Source organism: Sceloporus undulatus, chromosome 3 (genome assembly GCF_019175285.1).
Source record: "Sceloporus undulatus isolate JIND9_A2432 ecotype Alabama chromosome 3, SceUnd_v1.1, whole genome shotgun sequence".
Taxonomy (NCBI): Eukaryota; Metazoa; Chordata; class Lepidosauria; order Squamata; family Phrynosomatidae; genus Sceloporus; species Sceloporus undulatus.
In genome coordinates this window covers 235,646,830-235,658,961 of record NC_056524.1, presented here as the reverse complement: position 1 = coordinate 235,658,961, position 12,132 = coordinate 235,646,830, and the positions used below count along the sequence as shown (strand labels likewise).

General features: G+C 37.5%; 1 protein-coding gene across 1 annotated transcript in view; it reads left to right on the top strand.

The window, feature by feature from the left end:
• ATR (ATR serine/threonine kinase) overlaps window positions 1-12,132 on the top strand; it is a 78,823-nt gene that overhangs the window by 55,062 nt on the left and 11,629 nt on the right. Inside the window, exons 24-32 of the mRNA XM_042458525.1 lie at window positions 894-1,072; window positions 2,049-2,213; window positions 4,014-4,105; window positions 5,293-5,384; window positions 6,403-6,580; window positions 7,773-7,949; window positions 9,052-9,211; window positions 10,646-10,825; window positions 11,379-11,521. Of these exons, the coding sequence (XP_042314459.1) occupies window positions 894-1,072; window positions 2,049-2,213; window positions 4,014-4,105; window positions 5,293-5,384; window positions 6,403-6,580; window positions 7,773-7,949; window positions 9,052-9,211; window positions 10,646-10,825; window positions 11,379-11,521 (1,366 nt within the window). The remainder of the gene's footprint in view (window positions 1-893; window positions 1,073-2,048; window positions 2,214-4,013; window positions 4,106-5,292; window positions 5,385-6,402; window positions 6,581-7,772; window positions 7,950-9,051; window positions 9,212-10,645; window positions 10,826-11,378; window positions 11,522-12,132) is intronic.

Here is a 12,132-nt window from a genome sequence, read left to right as displayed (position 1 = left end):
AGCTTCAGGAGTTGGGGGCTCTTTCACTACATAATACCACTCCAGATAGTGTTTTTGGTCAGTTTTGGTATTTTTTCACCCTGTCCCAAAATTCAAAATAATTTGGAAGAGATTTGGGGTCTGAAAAGGCTCAGAGATTACTTGAAGGGCTGCAAAAAAGGGTAAGGGTTTGCAGTTTACCATCCTGGAACTACTTGTGCTGTTTCTGTTAGCCTTAAGAGGTTAATCCTAATGAAAAGTAATCATCACTTTTGTCATAAATGACCTTTGTTTACAGAAAAATTCATGCAATTTGTAAACATTTTGCAGGTGTTATTATTCCCTTAATAGTAATAATGTTTCTGAATACACCATGTCATCACAACAACATTGTCAGAAGTTTTATTGCCATAAAATCCCATAGCTTGTTGCAACATATGTAACTTCTAACAATTTTCAACTGGATTTGATTTTTCAATCTTCCTTCATTCACTTATTTATTTTATTTAAGGTAATTTTAATCTGCCTCTTCAGGTAAGAAAGCTTCCAGGGCAACTTGCACACAATGCTGTAAGTAGTAAAAGCAGTAAAAACTGTAGCAATCAAGAAAACAATGAAACCAAGTAATCACAGAAATAACTAGTTTTAAAATAAAGATCTAGGTTTTTAAAAATACAGCATAAAATATCTACAACATTAGAGAGCAAATAACATTTTTTGAGACAGAAGCTTCATAAATACTTTGCTACAGCTGAAAAAAACCCGTTTCTCTTTATCAGACTCACTGGAGAAGCAGCACGTCTTCATGTATATAGTAACATTCCTGTAGGTGCTTTTAGATACACCATTCTTAAACCCTTTAAGGATTAATGGTTTAGTATTAATTATAGCCCTTTAAATCTTTTGTTTCACAGCACCAAAGGAGGAATATGGAGAGTATCAAAGTGTAGTCCGCTTTCTTGACCTCATACCTCAGGATACCTTGGCTGCAGCTTCCTTTCGTTCCAAAGCATACACAAGAGCAGTAATGCACTTTGAATCATTCATCATGGAAAAGAAACAAAACATTCAAGAACATCTGGGATTTCTACAGGTTTAATTTTTTGTTGGTTATGTAAAAAATCTGAATTTCAATTCAACATATTGTTATACTGCCAGTTTTCATAGAGAATACTTATTCTGCAATCTTGTACCAAAGCAGTGTTGTTTTAGGTTTGTGTGAAACCACAGGGTACAATGGAGATGTCTGAGGAATGGGAATGGCCAGTGATCCTCTTGGAGCCCTCAATGCACTTGAAAAGCCCAGAGTCCCAGCACTAGTACCACACTGACTTTAGCCAGTTTCGGTCTTTTAAATTGATGATATGAAGTAAAGTGAAAAAATTTAATTGCTTAATAAGTGCTTAAAATATTCCTGGAGGCCCAGTGTGGTATAGTAGTTTCAACATAGGACTTTGGAGATCAGGGTTTGATTATTTACTTGGCTGTGGAAACCTGCTGGGTGACCTGGACTGAGTCACACACGCTAAACCCCAGAAAACCCCATGATAGGATCACCACTGATAGGATCACCCTGTGATCACAGGGTTTTCTCCTGTGAGAAAACCCTGTGATAGGATCACCATAAGTTGGAAACAACTTGAAGGCACACAGCAACAACACAAAATATTACCTTTCTGTGAATTTGGTTTCAAGTAAGTCATGTCATGTTTGTAAGAAAGTCAGCAGCAGTTACATCATAAGAGTGAAGTGCCTCATAGTAAAAGCCAATAGTAAAAGATCTGCCTAATAGTAAAAATCAATCTAATTCAGCATTTTAAAAATCTTTGATAAACTGATAAAAGGATGAGAAAGCAAAACAAAAAACCCCAAAAAACAAAAAAAAAAACCTTGCTTTTCAAAGGACAGTGAGGAGATATGATTCTTTATTTTATTGGAAGAATGATTAAATCAAACCTTTATGGCACAGTGCCAGTATATATTTGAATATATCTGCCAAGATTCTGCCCCATAAATATCATGCTACCAAGTGCATTCCTGTGATATATGTTTCTCTTCCCCATACAAAGAAATTGTATGCAGCAATGCATGAGCCAGATGGAGTGGAAGGAGTGAGTGCAATACGGAAAGCAGAACCATCGCTCAAAGAACAGATCCTTGAACATGAAAGCATTGGGTTGTTGAGAGACGCAACAGCTTGCTATGATAGGGCAATTCAGCTGGAGCCTGAGCAGGTAAAATTGATAATATTCACATTTTTCTTTTGGATTTTCTTGAAAAATTGTAAAGTCAGAGAAATGAAAAGTCCAATTTCATATCTACCTGTGAGGTTCTGGTCATACCTCCACTGCCATCAAATATAGAGACTTCCACTTATCTCACTCTCTGTCACCAATGTGAGGAATTTCCCTTATCCTTACCTCTGAACCATCAGTGTAAGAACCTCCTCCTGTCCCCCTGCTGTGGCCTCCAACTATGGGGACCTCCTAGATGCTCTCGTGGTTCCCATGTGAAATATTATTAATCTACTATCTGCTGCTATCACTGACCGTGTCTAACCCCTTTCTAATACCCATCATTCCTGGAAGCCAAAAATATATAATACAAAAACAATACTTTATTAACAGAATTTGAACATAAGATAACAATTATTTAATACAATTAAAACACATCACTCACTCTCATCTCCAGCTAAGTCAGACCTTCTGTAACTTTCCTAACAACTCAAACTCTTAAATCCCATTCACTAACTAAACCTGACAGATTACATTCTTCATCCTTCCTCACCAATTGTTATACCACACTGGGTCCCTTTCTGGAAGAAAGGTGGCATATGAAATATGAAAGGTGGCATATCAAATCCCTCCTAGACATTCCACTTTTCAGCATTCACTCCCAACATTTCTTATCTTATTTTCTTTAGCACATGAAACATATTTTTCCCTGAATAGTCCATAACATCACAGCGCCCAACATAGGATACAGTAGAGGTGTATTTAGTAGTCGATAGTAGAGCCATAGCAGCAAGCAATAATCCTAGATTGGAAACCAACCTCCTATGTTGCCAATTTAGAAGGAGATGGATGGAATATGATTTTGTCTGATCTAGACTAGTGATGTTGGCAGTGTTCTTAAAGAAAAGCTTATCTGGGAATTATCCAAAGGGGACAAATTAACACAGGAAAAATGGCATATCAGGGGACTTGATTCAACACTGCTTTTCAAGAGTCATGCATGGATTTCTGAGAGAAAATGAAGTGACAATGCACCCAAAAGTGGGATTTTGGTGTCTTTGTTTGGCATGTTAAGTATTGGCATAGCAAGAAGATAACACCTTTACCATAATTTGACCATGTCTGAGGATGTTGGAAACCTGCAGGTAAACCTATACAGGGCTTGTCCTACAATTGTAATATTGAGGCACTTGCTTCAGCAGATGTTTGGAGGGTCTCTACTGCTCCCACCAGAGCAGTAGAGAACACTGTATTATTGCCAGTGTCAAAGAACCATTCACCTGCCAATTGGTCTCTGTTTATGGTATGAGGGAGTATGTGTTTTCTTCTTCACCTCAGATGACAAAAGATCCAAGGCCAGGCCTGGTGCCATCCAGCAAATAATGGTGTAGTCTGGCCCATTAAGGCACAAACTTAACAAAAGATTACACTTAAATTCTTAATGCTAATTCACATCTGAAATAAGGCATCTTAAATATATATAACTGCTATATAACTGCATTTGCCCACACTTCATCTCTTGCTATCCTTTTCTCCCTCTGGTCTCTTAATAATTTTCCTGACTGTTTTTGCAGTGTGGTGATTAAAGAATAATACTAGGAATGAGAAGGCCCAATTTCCCATTCCTACTCAGCCATGAAGCTCACTATGCAACCATGCCCTACTATAACTCAAGGCCACCATAATAATCAGAAGACGGTTGAATGGATAAAGTGATCAGGAGACAGTAATCTTGTAGCTGCTTTGAGTTCATTGGAGGAAAGGTGGGATATAATTGTATTTCTTGTTTTCTTTTTCTAGATAATTCACTATCACGGTGTGGTGAAATCTATGCTGGGCCTTGGTCAGTTCTCTACTGTAATCACTCAAGTAAATGGAGTACTTGCTAAACGGTAATTCAGTTGATTATGTTCCTCATTTAAAGTTTTTTTCTGTACACATACATAAAAACATTCTGAATCTGGTATAATGTTGGCCTTCTGAAATGATTTTTTATTTATTTAAAGCATTTATCTATTATTTCTAAGCCCACAATAGCCCCCAAAGTGATGTACAAAGGGTAAGAACAATTAAAACATTAAATATGAACATTTCAAATGGACCAAAATGACTCTAAATACATAGATCAAATAGTCAGAGAAGCCAGGTCTAGTTTTAAGGACTGAAAGCTATGCAAAACAACACAACTAAGGGGCAAAGCAGACAGACCAGAGACTGCTCCTGCTACAGTCACCACGGGATTGCCACAGGACCACAACAAGCAGAGGCTGTGGTCCCAAGAATGCCCACTGCTGTGGTCCTAAATAGGCCATGAAAAGGAGGGGTAAGAAACAGCTCCTTTTGCAGCTGGTTCAGTGGCCTCAGCACGGCCTCTGAACGATCTGGGAATGGGTATCATGTGCATGCCCCGCCCCCAGATCAGCCTGATGGTGGGCCATTTGTTTTGAGGCCTAAGAAGGGATGGAGCCAGCCTGGGAAGTGAGTTCCATAGCTGGTGTGCTGCTATAGACAAAATCTTGACGTGAATTGACCAACCTAACTTTGTGGTGTGATAGGACACACAACAGTGTTTTCACTGAGGCTCTCAAATTTCAAGCAGGCTCATAGGGATTTCTTTGTGTGCTGATACTAATCCCAGGATTTGCAGATCTTGAATGAGATTTGCAAACTGCTTTAGAGGAAACTTCCTTAGCCCAGTTAAGCTTTGAGAATGCCCCCATTATGTGTGCACTGGATCATATAAGCCCCCCAAAATGTGTAAACAGATTGTAAGCTATCCAGGAGTGGGAGCAATATCTTTGTTGCTTTGGATTTGCCAGAAGGTATATTTTTTTCTGACAGTGCCTATCAGCTTTCTAAAAATATATTCTTGGAAAAAAATAAAATTCACCAGGTATCCATTAACAAATCAGCTTTTCTCTTGTTAGCTGAAGGAAAGTTCCCCTACCTGTGGACTTTTGTGAAATACTTGAAAAATAGTGTATATTTAGTTTAATTGCTGTCTTCATGATAAAATCATACATAGAAGGAGTTTAAGCTTTCTGTGTATTGACCTATGTTTGCTTTCTACCTTTAACAGACCTGAGTGGACACCTGAATTAAATACCTACAGAGTGGAGGCAGCCTGGAAACTGACACAGTGGGATTCACTGGAAAATTACCTAGCTGCAGGTTGCTCTGTTTATTTTAGTCATGACTTCCTCATCTCATAGGGTTGTATCCAGTTGATATACCTTTGTTGAGAGAAGGGTTCAGTGAAAATTTGAAATGGGAGATAGCCTGGCATTGTGCAATCTTTGTCCCATCTCCCATACTGTTTCAAATGACCTCTGGAGCACATTGGAGCAGGGAGGGTATGGGGGAGAGGACATAACTGGAAATCATATCCTCTCTGTAATCTGTTTATATATGCCTTCCACCTGCAGTGATCATCAATTGGATGTTACCCTTGGTGTATGAATTAATGCAAGTTTGATACATTTGAAAAATCTAGTCGTACTTTTCCGTCTGTTTTTGTCCTGTTTTGTTTCATTTCAAAAAAGGTTCCCAGTTAGTGAAAAAGGATATTAGAATTCAGGCATACCTTTTGTTGTCTTTTACCTGAGGGACAAAAAAATGACAAAGCATGGCACATCCAAGCTATAATATCTGTAGGTAGACCTGGAAAGCTGTAACTGTGAAGAGGCACTGTGAAGAGACACTGAACTCAACTTTTTCAGAATTTTATCACAAACATATATTGGAAACCCACTTCTTATTTTTTAAACATATATTTATATAGTTCTAGTGCTGACCTTGCAACCCAAGAATGAGTTCCAGTTGAAAGCTAATGGTGTAGAGCAATAATCCCCAAATTATAACTCGCCCGTTGTTGGTTTGCAGTTCTTAGAGTCTCTTGCTGTTGGCCATGCTGCCTAGGTTTTCAGAAGCTGTCATCCAACAACTGTTGGGGACTCTTGTCTAAAGACTACCCTTTTTTGTGATTCTGACAAAAATGCACACAAAATACCTTAGCAAATAAATACTAAGATTAAAATTGTTAGAATTATTCTATGGTAAATTTTCTAAAATTCTCAGAACTTGACTTTTACTTTAAACAAATATCAATCTTTTAGACAAAATTATAAAATATTTACTTCTTTTGTGTTACTGATCTGTATTACTATAAAATGTCTCCCCCCCCAATTAGATGACAAGTCTAATACTTGGAGTGTGCGGCTTGGACAGTTATTGCTGTCAGCTAAAAAGAAGGAAGCTGCTACTTTCTATGAAACCTTGAAAGTTGTTCGAGCAGAGCAGATAGGTCCACTTTCAGCAGCAAGTTTTGAAAGGGGCTCATATCAACGAGGATATGAATACATTATCAGGTATAGTTTGTTTTTTCTTTCCCTTCTGTTTCCAGACCATGGCCAGAATTACAAAGAAAGATATTCTTGCATTGTAAAACATTGAATAAGATTTATGATCGAAAGGATGTGCTTAATTAATAAATCTAATTGAGTCATGTTTAAAATGTTACTACATTTTAAATGTTTGAAACTGCTTGTTTTGTTTTATTTTAAATGTTTGAACTTAACATTTTAAATATTACAAATGTTTGAACTTCAGTAATTTTCTTCATCTGTAAAACCATCTTTGGATACTTGCACTTTTTACATTTGGGGGGGAATGGGGTGAAAATAATGAGATTCTTAATGGAATTGTGTTATTTGTTATGATACCTACATTATGTTAATTATGTATTTTTTGAGTGTTCAGAATGCTTCAGCTACACTATCATGGTAAGCTTTAAAACAGCCTTGTAAGAAAGGTTAGTAATATTAACATACACACCCCATCTGCATTATGGAGAGGATAATATTAATCAAAGACCCACCTAGCAAACTCACTTTGGCCCAAAATAGATGGGTCAAAAGGTGCAGCTTCCGGACATATATGCTGAAGCATTCTGGCATGGCGTGCAGATGATGCACTTTCCCACCACAGCCAGAAGCTGCTCTGAGACTGCTGGCAAAAGGAGTGGGGAAAATCCACTCCTTGCCAGCAGCCTGTTTGGGACTGCAGTAGTGGCCTGCTTTCAGAGCGAGCTGTGTGGTTGTTGCTGTCCCTGGCTGATCACGGGCTGATCGTGGCTGGAATGGCCACCGGTCTGCTTTGGCCCTTAGAACTGAGATTTGAATCTAGAATTTCATGGTTGTCTACATTATATTTTGCAAGGAATTTCATGATACCCAGGCATCCAAAGCACAGCAATTATTCTCTATCTGATGGGGAAAAGGGTATCAAAAAAGATGGTTATCAGTCCTCCTGTTGCCCAAAAAGGCAGGCATCAAATGATCACATTTTGAACACTGCTGGTATAAAGGACTTTTCATAATAAACATAACAGTAAGAACCAATTTTATTTTCTCCAAAGGGAATAGAATTGATCAAGCATACCACTGCCAGAATGATTTCTTGCTGTTATTAATGCAAGAATTGCTCACATAGGCAAATGTGACAGTGAAATGAAAACATAAGGCACCTTCTAAAATTTTTGCTTTGGTTTTTTAAATCAAGGTTACACATGCTGTGTGAGCTGGAACATAGTATTGGACCACTGCTTCAACAACCTGATAGTGACAGCAGTAAAGATTCTTTGAACTGGCATGCTCGTATGGAAATGACACAAAATTCATACAGAGCTAAAGAACCCATCCTGGCACTTAGACGGGCTTTACTCAGCCTGACTAAAAGGTGAAACAGTATTTTGCATGTGTTCTCCCCTTGACTTTCAGCTGTTATGTTATGTTATGTTATGTTTAGTCATAGACTAAATTTGACAAAAAGTAATAGTTAAAAAATCTCACTACCAAATACTTCTAATATAAGCTGCACTTGCTGAAATTAACTTTGGGGGTCATTCCATTTTAATTTGGCAACAGTCCTATGAAAGAAAAGTTAGACAAGCAGGTAGAAGAGCCTTTATGGATCAGTGGGGATTTGGACCTATCCCAGAATCAGTTTAGATATCCAGAACCCATTTTCCCTGTGTAGACAAGTTAATTACTTTACATAGACTGGAATATACAGATCTATGGTCCTATGTTTCACCAAAGAGATCTAGGGGCAGCTGCCTAGAGTGAAAATAACTCAGAATCGAACAAGCACTTCCAGAATTGTGCATATTTTGACCAAAATTAAAGCCCTGCTAGATCTGATCAAAGGCTAACAATTCTAGTGTTCTGTTTCCTACCATAACCAGTGATATGCATATGGGAAACCCACAAGCAGATTCTGAAAGGGCAGTAGGCCACTCTCTTACTGTCTAGCAATTTGTATTTTGCCTTGCAACCACGGTTGATAGCTATCAATGTATGTAATCCTCAGTCAAAGCTTTCTAATTGGTGGCCGTTGTCACATTTTCTGGTAGCAAATTTTATAGTGTAATTACTGTGCTATTTCATGAGTCATGAATCTCCAAAAGAAAACCATGCCTAGTCAAATAATTACTTTTATTAAAAATTGTATCCTGCCTTTTTCACAAGGTCGGGCCACAGGGCAGCCTATAACATCTTGAAACATCTCAGTAAAACACAGAAATGTTAAAATTCACATTATAAAACTTACATTAAAGATGGGACGATGCGAGGGGACCAAAGTCTTGTAGAAGTCTAATTTGGGGCCGGTAGATTGAATTGAAGCTGGAAGTTAATAAGTAGCATGTCTATTTGGCCTAAAGATAGACAGAAATTGTCAAATTAGAACCATGTGGAATTTGTTCTTTGGCACATTTTTGGACAGTTTTGATCATTAGCTCTTTATATTTTTGACGATATAAAAATACATATTCCTACAGAGAGGATTACAGTGAGAAGATGGGAGAATGTTGGCTCCAGAGTGCCCGTGTTGCCCGTAAAGCAGGCCATCACCAAACAGCATATAATGCTCTCCTCAATGCTGGAGAATCTAAGCTGTCTGAACTCTATGTCGAAAGAGCAAAGTGGCTATGGTCCAAGGTAAACAAACGAAAGCCTGACTACCTCTGTTTTTATTTTACTTCTTGTTCAGCATATGTTATCAGGTAGGATTCACAAATGTGTTTATAAGAATTGTCACTCTGAATTAAAATACAGTATAAGAGAAGATCACAGTGCAGATGCTATTATAAACTGTACATAGACAAAATTGACACTTGTCCCTCCACATTTGCGGTATTGTCTTTTGTGGATTTGATTATTCACGAATTTTATTAATGTGTTCTCTCTTGGAATATCTAGGTCCTCCAGCGCAACTCCTTGGTCAACTTTAACCAAAAGTCGCTAGAGGATCTAGAGATTCCTAGAGAGAACACTTCACTAAGCATTTGTAGCTCCTCCAGCGCAATTTCTGGCAGATGTTAACCACAGAGTTTCACTGGAGGACCTAGAGATTCCTAGAGAGGTGTTCTTTCAGGTAAATTCATGGTTATTTTGTTATATGTCCCTAACCCCAGTGAATGTGGAGGTACAAGTGTAGAAGACTGATCCATGTGCTGTGGCTTCATCTCAGTCATAAAATAATTGAAAATGCTTGATACTTTGCTTTTAAAGCAAGAGTGGGCAACTCATTCCCCTTCAGGTATCACTGGAATTCACTTTCCATTGTCTTACACAATTGGCTATACTGGTAATAGCTGTTTGGAAGTTTCAGTCCAACAGTGTTTGGAGGGCTACAGGAGAAAATATATGGTCCTTTGCTCTTCATCAGAAGCTTGAGCACATTGTTGGTTATAAGTGTGCAAGAAAAGCCCTGCTGGATCTAATTAAAGATCCACCTAGTGATTCACTTGTTAGTAGTAATGAGGTATTACTAAGAAATATATAAAGGAGCATGGAAACAGTAGTCCTATTCTGTTCTTGACCTCTAGCAGCTGCTATTCACTGGAATACTGCCTTGGAAAATAGAAGAGCTCTTTAGCAATGATATTTAATAGCGGTTAACAGACAACAGCCTATTAAATCTAATATTATGGTTAAATATAGGACTATGCTAATTTAAGGGGTTTTGTAGAATAACTTGATTTTCCATGTGACTTTTATGCGGCTGCACAACTTTACCTGGGGAAATGTTGGTGAGTAGTACATAGTGACAACTCTAGTTTTTTTCCTTTAAGAAAAGGAGAGGTTGTTTGCATTTTGTTGAAATAGCTACCAGTTATCTCCATAAACTGTTGAATTTATGGTAAAATTTCTCTGTCTGTTTGTATCAATATATAAATGATTCTGTGGAGAACAGTGAACCTTTTATAGTACCATATACCTGTTGAAAATAAATTTTAAGTAATTAGAGCTTTTATATGCATAATAGGCTTTCTCTGACTTGGTCATGACATAATTACATGAGTGTAAGAGTCATCATGATAAATTTGATAAAAGAAATGTTAAATTAATTGACCTTTATTTTTAATTTAGGGTGAGGCTCATCAAGGCCTTATCATCCTTCAGAAGGGGGTTGACCTATGTTTTCCAGATGGGCAGGTACCATCTGATACTAAAAGTAAACTAATCCATGGGCAAGCCCTATTGCTGGTGGGCAGATTTATGGAAGAAACAGCCAACTTTGAAAGTAATGCCATAATGAAAAAATATAAGGTAAAAACTAAATGTTCAGCATTTAAGTCACATAGTTTAACATGCTGTGTATCGATATATTGAAGTAGACAAAGTTGTTAAATGTTTCTGCTGTTTTGAATTTTTTTAATATTCATTTATGTAACGACATCAGTGATTATTTTCCTAACACATCTGTAGTGTGTGCTTACTTATTAGTTGTATATGTACAATAATAAGAATGGTTGTTCTTAACTAGTCTAATGTTTTACAAAATATGGTCAAGATGGCTCTTTTTTTCTGGGTACTGTTCTGCAGTTTTACAGCACAGTATTAATCCATGTGAAGAAATTACTTAAATTTGAGACATAGCAACTGTTCAAAAGACGTTAAGAAGAATCATGTTGGATCATACTAAAGGTCTATTTAGCCCAGCATTCTTTCCCTTAATGGGCAATCACATGTATATGGGAGATGGACAAACAGGACATCAATGTAATAACACCCACCCACATGCATCCTGCTGTTCAGATTTAAAAGGGGATTGTTCAAATCCAACAGATTGAAACATTTTTCTCCTGTTTTTTCCCCTCAGGATGTCACTGTTTGCTTGCCAGAATGGGAAAATGGACATTTCTATCTTGCTAAGTACTATGATAAGCTGATGCCTACAGTGACAGAAAACAAGATGGAAAAACAGGGAGACTTGATTAAATATATCGTTATTCACTTTGGAAGGTTGGAAGACATCATTCTTTTTCAAATAAATAACTAAGAACTTTCAAATGGGCAAAAGGGACAGGAACATAGCCATGCTCCCGTCAGTGTCACGTCATTTGGCAAAGATTTTCAGATGATGTTGCTTGACCTCATCTGAAATTCTTCGCCAAAACACATGACACTGATGGGAACATCGTACTATGCTCCTGTCCCTTTTGCTCCTATGAACAAGTCCAAAGCTATATTTGCTTAGATAAATATCTGTTGCTCTGTCATGTATAACTGGAATGTGTCCAATACAGATAGGAGGCAGGTTTGGGGAAATCCATAAATATCCAGTAATATCTGAAGGGCAACAGGTTCCCCACTCTTGATTTAAGTAATTAGGCTTGTTTTCAAAAAAAATGTGTCTATCCCAGTCTTTTGTACTGATTGTCTACCAATCTGCCTTGTGCTAGAAAAGTGATACAAAATCAGGCATTCTCTTACACTTGCCATAATATATAGGACTAAACACATGTATTCCATGTAGGGTATTTTAAAGAGTGCACTTAAGTGTGTTTCTGAAATGTATTAGAACACCTGTATCAGAAATCATAATGAACAAGAAACATAGATGAACATTTAAT